Source organism: Macaca thibetana, chromosome 5 (genome assembly GCF_024542745.1).
Source record: "Macaca thibetana thibetana isolate TM-01 chromosome 5, ASM2454274v1, whole genome shotgun sequence".
In the NCBI taxonomy this organism is placed as follows: Eukaryota; Metazoa; Chordata; class Mammalia; order Primates; family Cercopithecidae; genus Macaca; species Macaca thibetana.
Genome location: NC_065582.1, coordinates 28215488 through 28239614, shown reverse-complemented (window position 1 = coordinate 28239614; position 24127 = coordinate 28215488). Strand labels below are relative to the sequence as shown.

Here is a 24127-nt window from a genome sequence, read left to right as displayed (position 1 = left end):
GAAGAGATGATACTTTCTCCATTGTGTATTTTTAGCACCCTTCTAGAAGATCAATTGAACATCTATGCATAGACCCTGTATATTGTTCCATAGGTCAATATATCTGTCTTTATGCTGGTGCTATGCTGTTTTAAATACTGTAGCTTAGTAGTAAGTTTTGAAATAAGGAAATGAAATACTTTAGCTTTGTTTCTTCTTTTTCATTGTTACTTTAGCTATTCGGGGTTCTTTGTGGTTCCATATAAATTTCAGGATTGTTGATTTCATTTCTGTAAAAAAATGTCAAGATTTTGGTAAGGATTAAACTGGTTCTGTACATTGCTTTGGAAAATATGGATTAGTTTCCTTTTAGATAATTGATAGTGAATAGATTCACTCAAATCAGCAACTGATATATGTTGATTTGGTATCTTTCAACTCGACTGAATTCATTTGTTACCTCTAATGCGTTGGGGGGATGCAGGTGTAGTTTTAGGGTTTTATACACATATGATCATGTCTTCTGCAAACACATATTTTAGCTTTTCTTTTATAATTTGGATGCCTTTTAATTCTTTTACTTGCCTAATTGATCTGGCTAAGACTTCCAGTACTATGTTGAATAGAAGTGTTGAGAGTTGCATTCTTGCCCTGTTCCTGCTCATAGAAAAATAGCTTTATTTTTCAATATCAAGTATGATGTTAGGGGAGGGATTTTTATATATGACTTCATTGTGTTAATTTCTTCTATACCTAGTTTGCTGAGAGTTTTTATGGTGAAAGAGCATTGCATTCTGTCAAATGCCTTTTCTGTATGTCAACAGCAGCCACACACACATACAAACAATTGAAAAGGAGTAAGAGAATTGAATAGACGTTTCTCTAAAAAAAGACATACCAATGTCCAACAGGTGTATGAAAAAATGTTTAACATCACTAATTATCAGTGGAACCAAGTCCCAAGCACAGTGCAATATCACCTCACATGTTAGAAGGGATATCTATCTATTTGTCTATCTATCTGTCTGTCTATCTATCTATCTATCTATCTATCTATCTATCTATCTCTATTTGAAACACTTGTTATGTGCATGTGTGTGTGTGTGCAAGTATGTGTGTTTTCAAGGATATGCACACTGTTGGAAATGTAAAATTATGCATCCACTGTAGAAAACAGTATGGTGGTTCCACAAAAAATTAAAAGTGGAACTACAATATGATCCAATAATCCCACTTCCAGCATATCTAAAATAATTGAAATCATAATCTCAAAGAGATATCTACACACACGTTATTATAGCATTATTCACCATAGTCAACAAAGGAGATAACATAAATGTCCACCAACAGATGGAGATACATATATTATATATAATAAAATAATTCAGTCTTAAAAAAGAAGAGAATATCTTGCCATAATTGACAATATAGATGAACATGGAGGATATAATGCTGAGGGTAATCAGCCAGTTATAGAAAATAAATACTGCATGATTCCAGTTATAAGAGAAATCTAAAAAAATCAAAGTCATGGAAACAGAGTAGAATGGTGGTTTCCAGGGGCTGTGGGAAGGGAAAACAGGGAGTTATTCTTAATGGATATAAAGTTTCAGTGATGCAAGATAAATAAGTTTTAGAGATCTACTATAAAACATGATGCTGATAATTGACATATTGTATTGTGCACTTCAAAATGTGTTAAAGATATGGGAGTGATGGGAAGGGAAAAGCATGGTCCCTTTAAATGATACCGAAAGTGGGAAAGGAAGCGCTGGGTAGAGGAGGGTGTGGTCCCTGGCTAGGGCTCCACTCCTACAGACCTAGGTGAGTAGAGGCATTTTTGTTTTCCTGCCCAAATGTTGTATTTCCCAAAACCACCTGGCCTGATATCCCCCCATCTTGTGCCTATAAAAACCCCCTAGATCCCAGCAGGCAGAAACACAGGCAGCTGGACATCGAGAGGAACACACCGACAGCTACCAGCACACTAGCAGCCACCGACTCGCAGAACGATAGGGAAATTGGCTGGGGCAATTGGAGGAGAGCCTAGGCTGCCAAATGACCCGTCTCCAGGGGAAAACCATCTCCCTCTGGCTCCCACATCTGCTGAGAGCTATTTCCACTCAATAAAACCTTGCACTCATTCTCCAAGCCCATGTGTGATCCAATTCTTCTGGTACACCAAGGCAAGAACCTCAGGATACAGAAAGCTCTCTGTCCTTGCAGCAAGGTAATGGGTCTAATTGAGCTGGTTAACACAAGCCGCCTATAGACTGCAAAATGAAAGAGCAAAACTGAAAGAGCACCCTGTAACACATGCCTACTGGGGATTCAGCTGTAAGCATTCACCCCTAGACACTGCCAGGGGGTTGGAGCCCCACAGCCTGCCCATCTGTATGCTCCCCTAGAGGTTTGAACAGCGGGGCATCAAGAAGTGAGCCACACAAAGGATATGAACAGATACTTCTCAAAAGAAGACATTCATACAGCCAACAGACACATGAAAAAATGCTCATCATCACTCACCATCAGAGAAATGCAAATCAAAACCACAATGAGATACCATCTCACACTAGTTAGAATGGCAATCATGAAAAAATCAGGAAACAACAGGTGCTGGAGAGGATGTGGAGAAATAGGAACACTTTTACACTGTTGGTGGGATGGTAAACTAGTTCAACCATTGTGGAAAATAGTGTGGCAATACCTCAAGGATCTAGAACTAGAAATATCATTTGACTCAGCCATCCCATTACCGGGTATATACCCAAAGGATTATAAATCATGCTGCTATACAGACACATGCACACATATGTTTACTGCAGCACTATTCACAATAGCAAAGACTTGGAATCAACCCAAATATCCATCAGTGGTGGACTGGATTAAGAAAATGTGGCACATATACACCATGGAATACTATGCAGCCATAAAAAAGGATGAGTTCATGTCCTTTGTAGGGACATGGATGCAGCTGGAAACCATCATTCTCAGCAAACTATCACAAGAACAGAAAACCAAACACCGTGTGTTCTCACTCATAGGTGGGAATTGAACAAGGAGATCACTTGGACACAGGAAGGGGAATATCACACACCGGGGCCTATTGTGGGGAGCACGGAGGGGGGAGGTTAGCATTAGGAGATATACCTAATGTAAATGATGAGTTAATGGGTGCAGCACACTAACATGGTACATGTATACACATGTAACAAACCTGCACGTTGTGCACATGAAACCTAGAACTTAAAGTATAATAATAATAATAATAATAATAAAAGAAAAGGAATTACTAAGAAAAAAAAAAAAAAAAAAAGAAGTGAGCCACAGCCCCATCACATGCCCTGTGAAGGGAACAAAGGAACTTTTCCAATTTCATGAGAGGCCAGAAAGTGTGTTAAGTGTTCTTATCTCAATTTTTAAAAAGGAAAGAAGAAGTGAATTGGGGAGAAAAACATCCCTTTAGTACTTCTTTCATGAATTTACTGATTCTCATGGTTCTAAAAACGGCACCTAGTACACAATAACTTTCTGTAAGACAGGAATAAATCCAAGATTTGTCAGGTCCAATGTTACACAATTTGGGTTTGGTCCTCTTTAAGAAAAATAATGCAAAACTTTGAATACAAAGTTGCTAGTGCCCCTCCTGTGACATGTACAATCTGTGCACCAAAGGGCCCTGAATTTAGGTTCTATTAGCAATATTAAAAAGCTGCCTGTCTTATGGTATTAGAGATATGACTTCTTGGAAAGTGAGGGTCTAAATTCACACATGCCACATCTTTTTCAGATACTAATTGGTTCCTGAATGTGGAGATCATAGTACATTTTATGGACAAAAACTAAGAAGAACATGTTCTTCGGGTAATGGTTCAGATCTTCTACAGCTTGTGGAAAATGTCAATAAGCACAGAGAAATCAACAGGTGCAAGCTGATGAGTGCAGGTAAAATATAGCTACTAGAGTAAGATATGCAAATAACAAAATTTCTAATGCAAACTGTATTGACCTGTTAACAGTCAGTCCAAACAACTACACAACTGAACACTGAACCAGATGTTCAGATGACTAGAGGCAAAAATTTGGTCTAATTCCAACTCTTAAAACCTATATAATGGGAAAGATAATTCAGGATCTTGTAACTTACATGCGGACCCAGCATTTCAATTTTAAATTAGTGTGCCTGCAAATTTCCTTTTCTCAAACTGTTTATGAAACTGATGTTTATACTTCTTTTTAAGATGGTTGAGGTTCTTATGAAACCTGTTGAATTTTTCTTCTTTGACAGCAGAAATAAACTCAATCTTTAGAAAAAGAAATGCTCGGCATAAAAACACATCAATCTGAATGTCAATAAACAAATAAATAAAGCACAATTAAGAAAAGGCCTTTAAAAGTAAAACAAACAACAAACAAACTGAAGGCTGGTTCAGTTTACCAAAAGAATAAAAATGATATGCAGAGTTGGTTAAATTTGAAATACAATGGATAATCATATCTAATCAATTCAGAAAAATACAAATAAGAACATTTTATACTGTCTTAGATGGCCTTAAATAAAGTAGCAAACATTGCTTGTTGTCACCAAATAGTCATTCTTCTGTTCTTCCTTTGTAACAGAATGCTGAGTAGTGTGCCTAACTAAATGATTATATTTACTAACCTCCCTGCTATGATTTTTGTAGTTACTGCATGCCAGAGATCTATATATAGTTGTGGGATATCCAGGAAGACTCTTTACAAGAGCAACAATAAGTTTCCTTTATCTTTCACCTGCTTTGTACTGCTATGGAACTGGAATACAGATTGATGGAATATAGTTTGATGGCTGGAACTCCAGCAGCCTGCTTGAACCCTGAGATTACCTTGTGGATGGAAGCCATGGTCTTGGAATGCTAGAGAAAAAGATAAATAATTGAGATCCAGGTGCTTTATGGAACAAAAATAATGAAAGCTGTATACAGTATGTTTTATAAAACAGTGAAGTCTTACAACTTTAACTTATTTTCCCCCAATCTATTCCACTCTGTGCTGGAAGCTAATAGTAACACAGTTTAGATAGATGGAGAGAAGAAAATACTAAGAGGAACAATAAGAAAACAATAGAAATATACAAACATCATAGATAAAATTCACATGATATCTTAACAATTCAAACAATTGATCTCAATGGTATAAGCCACATTAAAATTTGTAGGAAAGTCGCTTAAAATACACAGTATTCAAACCATTGAGTTTCATGTAAATAATAAGTGCCAGACTTACCAAATATAGCATTAGAAAATTCAATTAATGTTGAATTTCAGATCAACATGATTTTTGTAAAAGTGTATAATACAATAAAAATATTTATAGTATGTCTGAAATTCAAATTTACCTGGGAGTTCTATATTTTGTCTAGCAACCCTACCTGTAAAGTGGTTAAGTTATAATAATATAAATTACATAATGCTTTCTTCAAAGAAATAATATTTTAGGGAGCTTCACATTTGGTATCGAACATGATCAACAATGCCATATTGAATAGAATAAATGACATACATTTCACTGAACACATGGTATACCACTGAATTTTATGACAACCTCCTTATTACAAATGAAGAAACTAATGCTCAAATTTATTTTATAAATCCATTGTAGGCATGTAGCTAAGAAGTGGCAAAACTAAAATTGAAATATAGTTTAATATGACATAATTTGACTTATGTGTTGAATTTAGACTAGACTTTATATGAGCTACTGAACGGTGAGCAACTATAGATATTATAAATATAATGTAGACAATAATGTCTAAAATTTTTAGACCTGGTTTCTCTCAAGTAAAAACAAACAAAGCAAAACAAATTCTGCCATGCAACTCCTTCCTGACAACTTTCTTGGTCATGTTAACACATCCAAAACAGTTCCGCATTTCAACTTCTCTTTTTCTTTCACTCCTGACTGCCAATCCTGACCACCAATTCTATTTTATTTCCTCTCCAGGTTTCTCTGAATACTCTATATTTGTCTTTATGCTCGCCTCAGCTTGCTTAATTCAGTTTCCTTTACCAAAGGAACTCACAAACCAGGAACCAAATCAAAATAAGGCGTTTAGCTTTTTCAGAAATGTGGGCATACAGAGGACACAGATACAGGCAGATTCATCCAGCTGAGTGAACATAATGGCAGATCTTTTAGAGCAGGGATTAATAAAAGATTGCTAATCAAGAGAAAAGATAGCATGATTCCTAAACCTTCCTTGAACTGAAAAAAAAAAAAAAATACGAAAGAAATTCCTCCATGTCTCCATTTCCAGTGGCTATTATAACTAGATAAAATGTGCTTCCAGCATTTCCTGTGAATTTCCAATCTTTCTTGGTAGTATATGTAACCTCATAGTAAATTCCTATTGTTTTAGGTAGGTTAAGGGTATATGTACTCCTTGAAACATATATAAGGAGGAAGAGAAGAAAGGGGAAGGGAGAAGAAAGGGAAAGAAAGAGAAGAGAAAATGCAGATGTCATTTCATAGAAAACTTGCAATGTGCCTCATACGGTGTTAACAGATTTAAAGTGTTTTTTTCTCATTAATTCTCACCAAAAAATATGAGTTAATGTTACTGTTATCTTCATTTTACAGATGAGGGTGCTGAGGCACAGGGGGTTTAAATAATTTTCTTGAGATCACATCATTCCTATGTGACTGAAGATTAATTGGAATCCAGACAGTTTGAATCCACAGCCCATGTTGCAAACCAGTGTCATAATGGCTCCTGTAGTTTGGCAGTATGCTTTTATTCATTTGATGCAAAATATAAAACAGACAAAATGAAAACCTTCAAACATCAATTGAATATCAACTAGACCCACACATAAGAGCACAGTAGAGCAAATCTAGCTGTAACATATAAGGGTTAGAGTTCAAAGAGCACCATAAAACTGGATTACCTCACTTGCACACAGTGGTTAAACTCTTGCTCTTGAGGCAATCGGGCTATGTAAAAATACCAGCACCTGATATCACTTAGTTCAGCAGACCTTGGGTAAACAGTTAAGTATCTCTTTTATCATCAATTTTCGTGGTGGCTCATGCCTGTAAACCCAGAGTTTTGAGAGGCCAAAGCAGGAGGATCACTTGAGGCTAGGATTTTGAGACCAGCCTGGGCAACCCAGAAACCCCATCTCTACAAAAAAATTAAAAAATAGCTAGGTGCAGTGGCTCACATATGTAGTCCTGGCTACTTGGGAGGTTGAGGTGGGAGTTCACGGCTACAGTGAGCTGTGATTCTACCACTGCACACCAGCCTGGACAACGAGCCAGACCATCTATAGGACAAACAAACAAACAAACAAAAATTCACTCATGTAAATGAGCATAAGATTCCCTGTTTCATAGAGTTGTTGTTCTTAGGGCTAGTGAGATAATGAGGTAATATTAACCCATCCTATTAAAGAAATAAAATTATATATGCAATGCGTGAAAGGAGTACATGTATACACACGGGATTTCTTCTGCACTCAAGAATTAAATAAAAATATATTTTAATTAAATATAGCAAATATGAAAATGAGGGGATATAAAAATGAGGTGCAGTTATGTTTTTAAAATGCATCTATATTATTTTAACTGTTTGCAATTAGAATGTATTTATGTATTGTCTAGGTGACTATACATTTAATCCTACCTAATATACATATTCAAAAGTCAGAAAGGGTATTGAAAATTGTCATTGCGTTCCTTTGACATGAAAGGCACTTATTAATTTAATGTTATATAATTTAATGGGAATTAAATTCATTTTTGTAAAAATAGATAATGTACTTACAGGGTATATAAACTGACTCACATATGACCTTTTTGAAAGTCTTTCAGCATATCAGAAATCCATATCGAACAATGAAAAACTCATCTTATGCAAATAGAATTATAGATATTTCTTAATGTAATTAAATCCCAAAATTAATTAGACAACATTCTTAGTGGCAAACAACAGAACCCATTCCAGGTAGTTTTAAGCAGGCAAGAAATTTAATAAAGACTACTAGGAAGCTTGTAGAACATTCAAGAGATCTGAGTATCAGGCTTGGGGTCTAAAATGCCAGCAAAGATGCCCAAGGCACATATTGAAATTGGCCTATTGGAGACCCCATTGTAGCTGAACACTGAAAAAGCCACAGCTTTTGTCACTGTTGTCCTTGAAAATAGTGTCCTCTGTCACAGGAAGAATGGTGGGAAGAATAAATTTTGTAGAACACCTGCATTTTCCTGTTCCTATTCATGAAATGAGATCTTGTTCTTTGGTTTCCGTGTTACAGCCTTATTTACATATCTGCTCCCTAACTACAAGGAGGGCTAAACAAGTACGATTTTTGGTTTCCAACTTAGCCAGCAAAAATAGTGGGGTAAGAATTGCCAAAACATTGAAGGGCTGTTCAAAATGTGTTGGGGTAACAAGAAAACACATCAGATATCCACTAGACAGTGCCGAAAAATGAATAAATCAATATATATATATGTATGTTGTTTATTTACATAGTAAAGTCCTTATTAGCATATTTTAAGCATAAATATCAAATGAAAGACAGTTTAAGTGGTATTTTACATTTGTTACATTATATAGTTATATTGAAACATGCATCAAAATGTATTTTCATAATTTGACTTTTGAAACTATAGTACTTAAACAAAAACACCAGGAATATACTGGAAATTTGAATAAATATTCCTCTTTGAAAGATATCTTTGCACTCTGCTGTTTTAATTTTGAGAAGCTGATAGTTCTATGTACACGATAGATTAGGAATGTTTGTTCAGCTTAACTAAATACGGCTTAAAATGAAACTGAAACTTTCTAAATATTGAAAACATTTTTAAAATTCTCAAAATGTATCCATTCTATAAAGTTTATACAAAATAACTTTATCCAATTAATGTATTTTGCGAGAACTTATCTAATATTTATGTATATTTTAGAGACCTAACTTATCCAGTGATCATTTTTCCAAAAATTTTGAATTTCTGAAACAGAGTGAAGTATTAGGACGGAAACAAAAGAATTTCTCAGATCCATGTACAACAATGTGTCCACTTTTGCAAGTTGGCCAGAGAACATCAATCATAGCATACACTTTCAAATTATTCTTGAAATAATTTAAAGGAGTTTATAATGACGGTTTTCAGACCACAGCACCCTCAAATACCCTGGGCCTATTTAAAACAACGTGGAAAGCTTAAGAGTATGGATGGCAGTAAAAAAAAGAAAAGATAAAGTGTAGAAATGACAACCCATAAAGCAAATCCACAATGATTCTGTCAAGGCCTTTTTCTCTCAAAGTATCTTAAATGCTCCTGAGAAATGTGCTCAATCTTCTTGGCATCTTAGAGAATTAAGCATTATTCTCCAGATAGTCTTTGAGAAAAGTTTCCACATATATGCAAACTCAGAAAACTCCATCAAAATAAGAAATGATAAAAATTGAAGAAGCTCTGTGTTTTTGATATATTCTAGGACATTAAACAAAAACATTAGGAAGATGTAACCAATAGGAGTTTGGGCTTCCATCTCAGGCCTGTGTTTTAGGGGTTCTTTATGAAGCAGCCAAGAATAAGAGGACAAGTGATGGCTTTCTTGAATGAGGATAAAAAATATGAAAGAGAATATAAAACTTCAAAATCACTAAAGCAAGGGATTGCCCCACCTCATTTCCACATCTACCCCATAAGCACACAATTTTTATTTTTCATCTTGTAGGATAATGTTCACTTTTTGATGCTCACTTTAAACAGAAGCATGGAAGGAACAGGTGATTGCCCTTGAGTTTGTTTCTGTTTTTGTTGCACTTTTGAAGCTATACTTTATTGAATTGAGTTTAAATTCCGAATTTCTAAAAATGAACCTGAGTAGAAAAACATGTTCTTTCATGCTAGGAAAATATATTTTTGCTTTGATTAATATTTCTCATTTCGAATACATTATGACATGTTGAAAACAAAAAGTGTCTTTATTGTCTTCTGATTTTTCACAAGCTATAGGCTGTTTCTCAACCATAAGAGCATCAAATACATATTATTGATAATTATAGATATTCTGACAGTCAGACCTTTGACCTGCAAACATTATTTTCAGAGATGATTAACCAAGAGTAGTAGAGTACAAAGGCTTCTGAGCACTTTTTTTTTCTTGACCTACTCATTTATTGAGAAACTATCCAACTCTTACTCAATAATAATATAGATGATTTCATGGGAGTTGGTATAGTTCCTATTGCCTAGTGAACACATGACCCCAGATCAACCAATCAGAGAATTACATTCTTGTACTTATTGTAATTATTTCAGTGAAAGCTACGTGATGCCATACAAATCTGTGATCTTTCTAGAATCTGTTTCATAAGTATTAGAACATTATTAGTAAGTAACTATGTGAAGTATTAGTTTTTAAAATCCTTTCTTATTGAAAATTAATATATGTACATGTCAGAAATGCAAAAAGTGAAAAAGAGTATCTATTAGAAGTAAGTCTAATTCTATCTTGATCCTATCCTTATCCTTAGAACCAACACTGTGAATTATTTCATATAAATAGTTTTAGAAATTTTCTACAAATTAACAACATATATTTTTAGGTTCATAGAAGTATTCTGAAAGATAATAGGATATTTTAACATAAACACATATAAATATTATATTTTCATGTTAGCACATATAAATCCGCCTCACTGATTTCTAATGGCTGTAGATTCCTATTACATAAAAACAAACATATACTTATACATACAATCACATTTCCTGTTGATGGCATCTTAATTTTTCCTTTTACAAAATTGTGAAGGTGAACAATTTCATACATATGTACTTGAACACACATAAAGGTCCAAAGGACCTATAGTAAACCTCTCAGTCAGTAGATTAGATATAGCAATGTTCCAATAATTCTCTTGTACTCTACATCCAATTTTCATTAAGCTCCCCTGACATCACAAAGTCTAGCATATATATGAAATATATACATTATAAAGCAACTCTATTTATGTACTCACATTGATGTCTTCCAAATCTAAATTATTTAGAATAATATTGTTCCTTTTCCAGATAATGGGAGGTCTCAGGGTTCCTTGAATGGCACAGCTCAGAACAGCACTTTGTCCCACAGTTGCTGCAGTGATGCTTAGTTTCTGATCTTCCGGCAGACTCAACTGGATCACTTCTGTGAAGATAAAGTGTCAGTAATGTTGATGAACATGTAGTTTTGTAAGGTTAAGTAGTATAAAGCTACTGAATACTAGTAATTAAGGCTTTTAATTTGAATGAAAGCGAAAAAAGCTTGTGATGAAATGAAAAAAGAGAAAATTGTTTCCAATAAAAGGTCAGAATGACATTTCAATTTAATTGATTGACAAGCATCCTCATGAGGCACAGAACTATTAAGCATGAAATGAATATCAGAAGTAGAGTTATAATAAGCCTGGCAGATTGCACCCAAAAGAGAGATAAATTATTTAACTGCCAAATCGACATGTAGTGTGTCATTGGCATTGAAATAAAAATGATGCTGTTTATTCACTGATAGATTTATATTGTAGGTTAGGTGAGATCATTGCTGGCTGGCTTCAGAGAACACTAGCACCGTAGACTGGGTAAAAGGCATCTTTATGCTGGAAAACATGTTGACTCTGAAGGCATAAGATTTGTTTGGGAAGTTGGAGAAGTAAAAATCTGAAGTCCACTGACCAAACAGCAATTAAGTAGAATTCTATCAGCTGTCTTTACCAGATCGCATTAGTATTGAATAGTTATTTCATGATTCTTAAAGTCAAATATCATATTTTAACTAATGAGTATACACATTTCTGCTGGTAATTTCTGCCAATGTACACATTTCTGTCTATTGCTGGACAACTTTATTTGAAATCTGGATCTGGCTTTCCTTTTTGGTTTTCAGATAATCCTTACCAACTAGGAGAATTATCAACTGTATCATTGTCAATTTTCATGAGAGATGACTAGGATAATGTCTATGAATTCTGCATCCATGTAAAAACGGCCCTTTTATCTCCTGTTGACATTCACAGACACGAAGTTTTCTACATTATGATTTGAGTCTTGTAGTTTGACTTTGCTCACAGTCTTGACCACGTTAGAAATACCACAATTTCTGACTTAAATGTCGATGTAGATGAGTGAAATAATTGTCCTTTGTCCCCTTGTTAAGGTTGTGATATTTGTCCCTGGGGTTGAGTGAGGAAAGTGGTGCCCTAACTTGTAATTAATATGATCATGTGCAACGACTGCATTCTTCTTGAGAAAGCCCCCTCCCTCCCTCTCAGCATTCTACCACATTGTCTCTATTTCTTAATCCTGTCTTCCCTTTTAGATGCTAATCAAGTGAGTGTCATAGAACATAAATATCTCATAAAGAGTTATTTGGTTTTTGGTACCATCACAAATTGCAATGCCAAACATGACATATGTGTTTGGATTAAGGGCCTGGATTAAACATATAATCCACCACCCCCTCAACACACACACACACGTTAAATGTTGAGTGATTTGGGGTGTTATCACCACTGGCTGACACCTCATTATCTGATAAAATGAAACAGAAATATACTCACACTCCTATTCTGTTATATAGCATCTCACCTCTAAACCTAAAGTCACGTTTATTTAAGTTATCGTTGTTTTGTGTTGTCAAAGTGAACAGGAATGCTCTTGAAATTGGAAAATTCTACTAGAGAAAGACTCGGCCCAGATTCATTATTTGGTTTGTTACATCACCCAAAATACAGACAGAAAATCAGACAGAAATGGGTAACAAACATCTTGTCCATTCCTTTGTGTGAGAATCTAACCTTGAATCCGATTTATCCATATTACCATTTATTTCAATGCTTCCTGAGTAATAAGAACATAGGGAAGGCCAGGCACGGTGGCTCACACCTGTAATTTCAGCATCTTGGGAGGCAGAGGTGGGAAGATCACTTGAGGTGAGGAGTTCGAGCCTGGCCAGCATGGTGAAACCCCATCTCTACTAAAAATAGAAAAAAAAAAAAAAGCCAGGCATTGTGGCACATGCCTGTAGTCCCAGCTACTCAGGAGGCTGAGGCAGGAGAATCTCTTGAACCTGGGAGGCAGAGGTTGCAATGAGCCAAGATCATGCCACTGAACTCCAGCCTGGGCATCACAGTGAGAATCCGTCTCAAAAAAGAAAAAAAAAATGGGGAATATTTTCAGTCTGTTTTAGATTAATATATATTCTGTCATATACATACGACATGTCTCTGTTACACATCACATAGGTGTACACATATAAAACCACACATACACACACACAGAAACATAAACACACACATACACTCATACAGATATATATATATGTAAATAAGTTAAAAATTATTCAATTACTTCGAAACACTAAAAGTTGAAATCTGCAGACACAGTGTTTATGTCTTTGTTTAATGTTACAAACTAACAGAAAATGAGAACATTATAAAAGTAATGGCATCATGTAGAGTATCATGTAAGAATTATTAATAATTTCCCATTTACATTCCTGAATTTCAGCTTCTGGTTCCTCATTAAATTACAGAGGAGATAATGGGACATCTGGTTCTAAAAACAGCATGTGAACATTGGCTCTTCTGCCATTTAGAAATACAATTGCTACTAAGTTACCCTGGAATCTCTTCACTAACCTTCCGCATCTGTTATTAAGTCCTAGGCCATTTGAATTAGTTGTGCTTTTTATAGTTATATATTACAATGGTAATTAGATAATATAATCATCTTAGAATAAATGCTGAGATTTGGCATAACATTATGTGGGCAATCTTTCTAAAATGTATTTTTTTAGAAGATGTGTAATTAGAATAAAGATTATTATTCACTAGGAATATTAACATGCACAGAAAAACTTACTTTTTAATTTTATGGCTACATTTTAAAATGACTTTAAATATATTTCTTGGTAATACTTATTAAATAACTATATATTTGATAATTTCTTAGATTTGTTTTCTGCATATTTCATGCTGTATGTTTCACCTCTTCACTACTATGTTGTATAGAAAAACTACACCAAGCCAATCATGTTCACTGGTTACATCTCAAAATCAAATGGCCTTTTCCTGAAATAAATTTAGCAGCGCATTTTATTTTAGCTACAGAATTGCCATCTCCATCTTCACTTGTCTTGTAATAGTTATTAAGAAGCACAGATTAGCACAGATTTAATATTACAAGTTAAAAATGTTAAACATTTTTATTGTTAAATTATATCAAGAATGCTTTAATGTTGAGTGAAATGCTTATAAAATGCCAAAATTATACGTTTTATTGATACATGATCATTATTTCTAGAAATGCACTACTATGTAAAACAATAACTATGAATCAAGCTATAATCCAATTTAAAAATGATTTTTTATCTATTATTTTAAATTGCTTCTGAGTGTGTGTGTGCATTGGAGTGACTATAGTTGCTACTTTAAAAACAAGAATTTTGAAATAAAATATTGAAAACAATCTTTTATTAACTATAGTTAATCCATGTTTTCTTGGATATACATTAATAATGACTTGTTTCATTTTATAGCCTTCTATATGCAAACAGCTTATGCTAGTTATGTACAGAAACTATCTTTGCAACAAATAGCACCAATCATTTTATGCCCCTCTGCATTCTTTCTGCTCTAATGACCTCAACATGTATCATGTGTGGAGAGTCACCTCGTGCCCTAGCAAAAGGTAAAAACATATAGGCTAAGTATAACATACGGTACTGAGTGTTTTGACACACTTCAGCACTTCTTTCCTTTATAAACTTTGCCTCCTCTTGGAAGCCCTCTCAAGTATTTACAGCAAAATTTTAATGATTTTTTTTTTCTGATCTCACATTATGAGGACTATTACTACCTTTTTAATCCAGCTTTTGTTTTTGATTACTTAGGGAAGTTAAGAGGCAAGTAAAATAGTTTCACACTGTGAATGCTTCTCTATGCTTTTTCATTTTTACTACTTGGCTTAGAGAAAAACTAAGAGCTTGCTTTAAAGGAATGAAATATTTGAAGTGTCTGCTAGAAGAATCTGAAGCCAAAGACACAAGTACAGTTTAGTACAACTTGCAGCATGATTAGTGGGTATTTATAAGGCATTGATTTCAATAGCAACTAGATCCTACCAGTAGTAATATAAATTTGGGTAAAAATATGTAATATTTTTAAAGTTTTTTTTAAGTTCAGGGATACATGTATGGGTTTGTTACATAGGTCAACGTGTGTCATGGGGATTTGTTGTACAGATTATTTCATTACTCAGGTATTAAGCCTAGTACTCATTAGTTATTTTCCTGATCCTTGCCTTCGTCCCACCATCTATGCTCTAATAGGCCCCAGTGTGTGTTGTTCCCATCTATGTGTCTATGTGTTCTCATCATTTAGCTCCCACTTATAAGTGAGAATATGTGGTATTTGGTTTTCTGTTCCTGCATTAATTTGCTAAGGGTTATGGCCTCCAGCTCCATCAATGTCCTGGTAAAGAACATGATCTTGTTCTTTTTTATGGCTTCATAGTATTCCATAGTGTTTATATACCACATTTTCTTTATCCAGTGTATCATTAAAGGGGATTTAGGCTGATTCCATGTCTTTGCTATTATGAATAGTGCTGCAATGAACTTCAATTTGTGTGCATGTGTCTTTGTAACAGGATAATTAATATTGTTTTGAGTATATACCCAGTAATGGGATTGCTGGATCAGTGGGAGTGTGAATTAGTTTAACCATCATGGAAGACAGTATGGCAATTCCTCAAATACCTAATATTATGTGATTTTAACACATATAGAAAAAGTGAAATATTATGAATATTTGTGAAACACTAGTTTAAAAAGGATGATTTTAGAAGCTTTGATTAAAGATATCTTTTAAAATTGTAAGAAGAGCAAGAGCAAGCTTTTCATAACCAAAATTCTGCTCTTCTAAATATCGATATCTTTGAAGTCCCTAACTATAGACTTATGTTAAATATTTCATTAAATCTGTTTAAACACTAGACTCATCACCTTATTATCCTCATCACACCTATTAATCCTATTATAGGATTAATGTCTAAATTTTGTCAATAATGTTTCCTAATAACGGATACTTTACCTTTCTCTACTTCAGTAAAGAAATTGCTAATTAAATGCATATAGTAATATAATATTAAGCCAGAAATAGATCAAAAAAAGAAATTCACTTAGAAAGTGGAAATGGAATAAATTAATTACTCTCATAATAAGATAACCACAATTACTTAATAACAAGGTTTTTAAGTAACAAGAAAATTCTGATGGCATATTTTGTCAGGAAATAGGTGACTTCAAAATAAATGGTAATGCTTACATAATGTAGACATGTCAAGATATTCACAAAGTTATTATGATGAAATGCTTAGAATCTTCAAGACAAAGTATCTACTTATTAAATATTATATGCTTTTATTATAATTAGTCTTATAAAATTAAAACAAAACAAAATTTAAAAGGTCTAGAAATTTTGTTTTGGTAACAATGGACTGGATAAATTGGACACTCACAGAAGAAGTGACACCACAGCAAACAAACATATAAACAGTATGAACTAAATACAAATAATTTATTCTTAAAAGCATTAGAGAAATATCAGGAGAGTGATGAACTGCCCAGTCTATGTTCCGAAGAGAACTGTAACTGAGAGATGAGATTACACCTGGAATTGCACATTCCGTTGAGGATTTTTTTCATTTTGAAGAGATAACAGCGATACTTAGATGTTATTATGTGGCTTATTGTTTTCCAGGCATATGGGATAGGGAAAATAATGGAGTGTTTCCATCTCTGTGCTAGGACTGTAAGATGCCACCATCTACAACTGAAAATATGGACTGCAGCACGCTGTTACCTACATATCTTAAACAAAATCTCTCTGGAGTAAGTTCATATCATTGTATTCATCCAATACTTGCTATAAATAATTTTGTATTTATAATACCCAGAAAATTATAAACTATAATATGGCCCACCAAAAGAGAAGACAGCATGATGAGAAGGAGCAGAAACAACACATAACAGTAAAAATAATCCAATAAGATTGTAAGATGTATTATGTTTATGAAAACAAAATTCCAGGTTAGAAATTTTGACCATAAAAAATAGAACTATAAACATTACAAGTTTGTGAAAAATCAACTAGAAATTATAAAAGTAAAAGCTATACTAACTGAAATTAATAATTAAATGTATGTACTTAAGGTCAGATTAGACACAGCAAAAAAGAGAAATAGTAAGCTAGAAAAGAGATTAAATGAAACTTCACAGAATAAAAAGCAAAAACCAGAAAAGGTTAATGAAAACAGGGTTCTTTTGAATCCCAGAAAGAGAAAACAGAAAAAAAATGGAGGAGAAGTAATATTTGAAGAAATAGCAGCTGACGGTTTTCCATAAATGTAAAAGACACCAATCAATAGATTGAAGAAGCACATCAAATTTCAAGCAAAGCAAACAAAAAACTAGACTAATTCACACTGAGTCAGTGTATTAGTTCATTTGCAGGCTGATGATAAAGACATACCCGAGACTGGGGAGAAAAAGAGGTTTAACTGGACTTACAGTTCCACATGGCTGGGGAGGCCTCAGAATCATGGCAGGAGGTGAAAGGCATGAGTGGCATGCCTTACATGGCAGCGGCAAGAGAAAAATGAGGAAGAAGCAAAAGGGGAAACCCCTGATAAACCCATCAGATCTTGTGAGACTTATTCGCTATCAAGAGAATAGCACAGGAAAGACCAGCCCACATGATTCAATTACCTTCCCCTGGGTCCCTCCTACAACATATGAGAATTCTGGGAGATATAATTCAAGATGAGATTTGGGTAGGGGCACAGCCAAATCATATCATTCCTCCCATGGACCCTCCAAATCTCATGTCCTCGAATTTCAAAACCAATCATGCCTTCCCAACAGTCTTCCAAAGTCTTAACTAATTTCAGTATTAACCCAAAAGTCCACAGTCCAAAGTCTCATCTGACACAAGGCAAGTCCCTTTCTCCTATGAGCTTTTAAAATCAAAATAAGCTAGTTACTTCCTAGATACAATGTGAGTGCAGGTATTGGGTAAATGGAGCCATTCCAAATGGGAGATATTGGCCAAAACCAAGGGGTTACTTGGCCCATACAAGTACAAAATCCAGCGGGGGGGGGGGGGGGGGGGGGGGGGGGGGGGGGGGGGTGGGGAGGGGGGGGGGGCAGTCACATTTTAAAGCTCCAAAATGATCTCCTTGACTCCAGGTCTCACTTCCAGGTCATGCTGAAGCAAGAGGTGGGTTCCCATGGTCTTGGGCAGCTCAGCCCCTGTGGCTTTGCAGGGTACAGCCTCCCTCCCAGCTGCTTTCACAGGCTGGCATTGAATTTCTGCGGTTCTTCCAGGTGCATGTTGCAAGCTGTCAGTGGAGCTACCATTCTAAGGTCTGGAGGACAGTGACTCTCTTCCTACAGCTCCACTAGGCAGTGGCCCAGTAGGGACTCTGTGGGGGGGCTCCAACTCCACATTTTCCCTCCACACTGCTCTAGCATAGTTTCCCCATGAGGGCCCTGCCCCTGCAGCCAACTTATGCCTGGGCATCCAGGCATTTCCACACAGCCTTTAAAATTTAGGCAGACATTCCCCAAATCTAATTCTTGACTTCTGTGCACCCGCAGGCTCAACACCACATGGAAGCTGCCAAGGCTTGTGGCTTCCACTCTCCAAATCCACAGCCTAAGCTGTACATTGGCCCCTTTCAGCCATGGCTGGAGCCGGTAAGACACAGGGCATCAAGTCCCTAGGCTTCTCACAGCACAGAGTCCCTGGGCCTGACCCAGGAAACCACTTGTTCCTCCTGGGTCTCTGGCCCTGTGATGGGAGGGGTGGCCTTGAAGATCTCTGAAATGGCCTGGAGACATTTTCCCAATTGTCTTCGGAAAAAACATTATGCTCCTTGCTACTTATGCAAATTTCTGCAGCTGGCTTGAATTTCTCCCCCAGAAAATCGGTTTTTCTTTTCTATCACATAGTCAGGCTGCAAATTTCCCAAATTTTATGCTCTGTTTCCCTTTTAAAATGGAATACTTTTAACAGCACCCAAGTTACCTTTTGAATGTTTTGCTGCTTAGAAATTTCTTCTGCCAGATTTTCTAAATCATCTCTCCCAAGTTCAAAGTGTCACACATCTCTAGGGCAGGGTCAAAATGCTGCCAGTCTCTTTGCTAAAACCTAACAAGAGTCACTTTTTTTCCAGCTCCCAACAAGTTCCTCATCTCCATCTGAGACCACCTCAGCCTGGATGTTATTGTTCATATCACCATCAGCATTTTTGTCAAAGCCATTCAATAAGTCTCTAGGAGGTTCCAAACTTTCTCACACTTTCCTGTCTTTTTCTGAGCCCTCCAAACTGTTCTAACCTCTGCCTGATACCCAGTGCCAGTCGCTTCCACATTTTCAGGTATCTTTTCAGCAATGCCCCATTCTACTGGTACTAATTTACCATATTAGTTTTCATGCTGCTGATAAAGACATAACTGAGACTGGGAATAAAAAGAAGTTTAATTGGACTTACAATTCCACATGTTGGGGAGGCCTCAGAATCATGGTGGGAGGTGAAAGGCACTTCTTACATGGCAGCACAAGAGAAAATGAGGAAGAAGCAAAAGTAGAAACCCCTGACAAACCCATCAGATCTCCCGAGACTCATTCACTATCACGAGAATAACATGGGAAAGACCGGCCTCCACTATTCAATTACCTCCCCCTGGGTCTCTCCCACAGCACACGGGAATTCTGGGAGATACAATTAAAGTTGAGATTTGGGTGCAGACACAGTCAAGCCATGTCAGTCAGTCACTTAACAATGAAATTAAAGAAAATTAGGAACACTCAATTTACCAATGTAACAAACCTGTACGTGTACCCCTGAACCTAAAGCAAAAGTTTTTTGTTTGTTTGTTTGTTTTTTAAAACGGATATCAAAGACAGAGAGAAATCTTAAAATTTTGCAAATTAAAAGATACAGCCTGCCTATATGGTAAGGAGAGTTAGACACATAACTGATTTCATCAGCAAAAGTAGAAACAAGAAAACAGTAGGATGATATATTGGAAATTATGCAACAAAATAAAAACTGATCTTAGAATTTTATAGAAATACATAAATATTATAATAAAATTAACATATTTACAAAAAATAGAAGAGTGAACGTTCATGTCTAGGAAACGTGCCTTAAATTCTAAAAATGTTCTTCAGACAGAAGAAAAATGATTCTAGATGAACACTCACAGATGCAAGGAGTGGAAAGCAAAAACATAAAATAAAATAAAAAAGAAGAAAGGAAGAAGAAGAAGAAGAAAGGAAGAAGAAGAAGAAGAAGAAGAAGAAGAAGAAGAAGAAGAAGAAGAAGAAGAAGAAGAAGAAGGAGGAGAAGGAGGAGGAGGAGGAGGAGGAGGAGGAGGAGGAGGAGGAGGAGGAGGAGGTATTTAAATATGAATGTTAAACAGTAAACTTTGATAGTTCAAGAATGCCAGATAATATAAAATTTTATTTACATAACATTGGGTAGAGAAAGATTTTGTTAACAAGATACAAATGAATTCACCATAAAGAAAGTGATTTATAACTTTGACTACATTACAATTTAAAATATCTATTCTTCAAAAGATACTATTAAAAAACCAAAAACACAAGTCACCAAGCAGAAGATAATTGCCACCCACAAAACTGACAAAAATCTTGTATTTCAAATAAATTATTCTACACATCACTAAGAAAAATTTAAACAACTCATTAACCAATCAAGAAATCAATAAAAGACTTGAACAAGTGCTTTATGAATTAGTCTATATGGCTAAGAAAAATCTGAAAATTGCTGAACTAACTATGCAATTAGGAAGATGAAAATTTAAGCCAAAACCCTTCAGACTGGCTTGAATTTAAAAGTCTAATGAGAATAACTGTTGAGAAAAATACAAAGCAACATAAATTCTTATATATGAAATTTATGTATCTATAAATTCTTACACACTCATGAACAAGAGTATAAATGTATACATAAACTTGCTCCATTAGTAAAGGAAGCCTCATCTAGCAACCTTTCCTGGCCAACCCATTTCCAAGGACCAAGTTAGCCACATCCCTTGCAGAAGCTTAGAGTTATGACATAGAAAACGCAGAGAGTTTAGCTGTTATAAAGAGATGACAGAAATAATAACACGTAATTTTTAAGGACATCTTTAATATACAGGACAGAGAAGAAAAGAGAAGAGCCCTATATGGTGAGAAAACAGTATGATAAGAAATAGGATAAAATAATCTGGAGTTTACTCTAAGGAAAAGAGGCCAGCAGAAAGAAAAGTTCTGAATATAAAATTGAGAAAATAATTATTTCTGCCAAAAGTTCTGAAAGTAATTAGAAGAACTTATAATCACAAATATAAATAAAAGCATTTAGCAACTAGTTCAAAATGGTAGTTTCTTCCTATGCTATTAGTGAGATTGAGAAGTTATAGAAATATAAGAATAAAAGACTTTTCAATGAAAGTTTTTCTGTAAAACAATGAAGAAAAAATTCTTGTGAAAAATTGAAATTTTGTTTTTTTTATTGTCATTATAGTCTCTTTCTATAATAAAGATGGTACAATACTACAGACAAAACTATATTTTGATATTAATTCAAGCAGTTTTACATATTGACAATACTGAATCTCACTTTCTTTTTTAATTCATTACTTGGACATTCTTTTAGTGGTCTTATAAATATACAATTGTCTTTCAGGGTTCTGTTAAATTTCATTTAATTTTTCTCTTTCAAATGAATTATATAAAGTTGAATTTTAAACTAAAATAATAAAGGAGCAGTCTATTTATTCAGTGATATGCGTGACACACACAACTTGGAAAACAATTCTTTTTTATGTAGAATAGTTTCCATGTGAAACCTGACCTAACAAAAACTGTACTAACAGAGAGAATTGGGTGGCCACTTAAAGTGGTCAAGTTAATTTTAACTTTATGAGTTGGAAAAATTCAAGGATGCAGATAACAGAATGACTTTAACATTACAAGTATGTAGGTTGGAATAGTAAGGTATTGACTTTGCAAGGTTTGTTATATTAAGTTTAAAACCTCATTATAAGTGAGTTACTCCTTGTAGGACATAGGTAAAAGAAAATAATTGTGTGTATTAACTGAATACATATCATCTGCTAAGCATTTTCCAAACATTTGATTCATTTAACTTTCCTAACTGCCCTATGAAGTAGATACTGATTCTGATTTTTATTTTTATTTTTCTACCTGTGATGCTCTCATGTGAAGAAGAGATAGTTAAAGCTTTATTAGCCATCTTGTGATCATGAATGGGAACATTCTCAATGCATTAGAGATGAAAAATGCAAAGATGGAAGGACTTCAAGTCCTTCATTATAATAGGTGAGAAGGGAGAAAACAATCATTTGAAAAAGAGTCAGGCATTGAATACTTATATCAACAAAGATGAAAGATTGAAAATCAATCATCTAAGCTTTCACTTTGGGAATAAATAAAAAGAACAAATTAAATCCAAAGTATGCAGGGAAAAAGAAAGAATGAAAATTAGAACATGAAAGAAATAAAATTGAAAACAAAAAATCAATACAGAAAATCAATGAAAACAAAAGTTGGTTATTTGAAAGATAAAACCAATAAGCCTCAAAGCAGAGTAACTCAGAAAAAAGAAACAAGGCAAAATTACCAACATCAGAAATAAAATACAGTGTTATTACAGATCCCATAGACATTTAAAGGATAATAAAAGTGGCACAAAAAATTGTGTGCCCACAAATTTGATAACCTAGATTAAATGGACCAATTCTTTGTAAGACACAATCTGCTAAATCTCATTTAAGTAGAAACAGGCAATCTGAATAGGCTTATACTTATAAAAGAAATCTCATTACTTATTAATCACCTTCCCAAGCAGAAAGTATCAGGCCCAGATGTATTCACTGATGAATTCTACCAAACATTTAAGGGAGAAATTGTATCAATCCTCTACAATCTCTTTCACAAGATAGAAGAAGAAATGCTTTCTAACTCATGCTCTGAGACCATTATTACCCTAATACCAAAACCAGACAATAGCATTACAAGAAAACTGCAGAAAAATATCTCTTCTAGGCATAGATGCAAAAATTCTCAACAAAATATTAGCTAATAGAATCCAACAACATATGAAAATGATTATACACTATGACACTTTGGTGTTTGTCTCAGGTATGCAAGAATGAATCAACATTTTAAAATCAATTAAATGTACTCATCACATCAACAAGCTAAAGAAGAAAGCAAAACATGTGCAAGATTTATATAAAAAAATTTAAAGCTTGGATGAATTTATTAAAGGAGTGAATAAAGAGGGTGGCGTGGTGGCTCACGCCTGTAATCCCAGCACTTTGAGAGGCCAAGGGAGGTGGATCACGAGGTCAGGAGTTTGAGACCAGCCTGACCAACATGGTGAAACCCTGTGTGTACTAAAAATACAAAAATTAGCTAGGCGTGGTGACACGAACCTGTAATCCCAGCCAGTCAAGCAGCTGAGGCAGAAGAATTGCTTGAACCCAGGAGGCGGAGGTTGCAGTGAGCTGAGATTGTGCCACCGCACTCCAACCTGGGTGACAGAGCGAGACTCTGTCTAAGAAGAAGGAGAAGGAGAAGTAGAAGGAGGAGGAGGAGGAGGAGAAGAGGAGGAAGATGAGGAAGAAGAAGGAGAAGGAGGAGAAGGAGAAGAAGGAGAAGAAGAAGAGATATAATCCATGCTCATGAAAACAAAAACTCAGTGTTACCAAGATGCCAGTTTTTCTCCACTTCATCTATAAATGTAATGCAATCACAGTCAAAATTCCAGCAGGTCATTTTGTGGATATCAATAAACGAATCCTGAGGTGTCTAGAGAGGCGAAAGATCAAGATGAACCAATGTTGAAGGAGAAAAACAGTATTAGAGGACTGATACTACCTGACTTCAAGAGTTACTATAAAGCTACAATAATCAAGACAGTGTGGCACTGGTGAAAGAATAGACAAATAGATCAGTGGGACAGAGTAGAGAGGCCAGAAATAGACCCAAATAAGTATAGTGAACTGATC

General features: G+C 35.0%; 1 protein-coding gene across 5 annotated transcripts in view; it reads right to left on the bottom strand.

Moving 5' to 3' along the window:
* FSTL5 (follistatin like 5) overlaps positions 1-24127 on the bottom strand; it is an 811548-nt gene that overhangs the window by 260428 nt on the left and 526993 nt on the right. For all 5 annotated transcript variants that reach the window (XM_050791292.1, XM_050791294.1, XM_050791296.1 and 2 more), the window contains one exon: positions 10998-11164. In XM_050791292.1, the coding sequence (XP_050647249.1) occupies positions 10998-11164 (167 nt within the window). The remainder of the gene's footprint in view (positions 1-10997; positions 11165-24127) is intronic.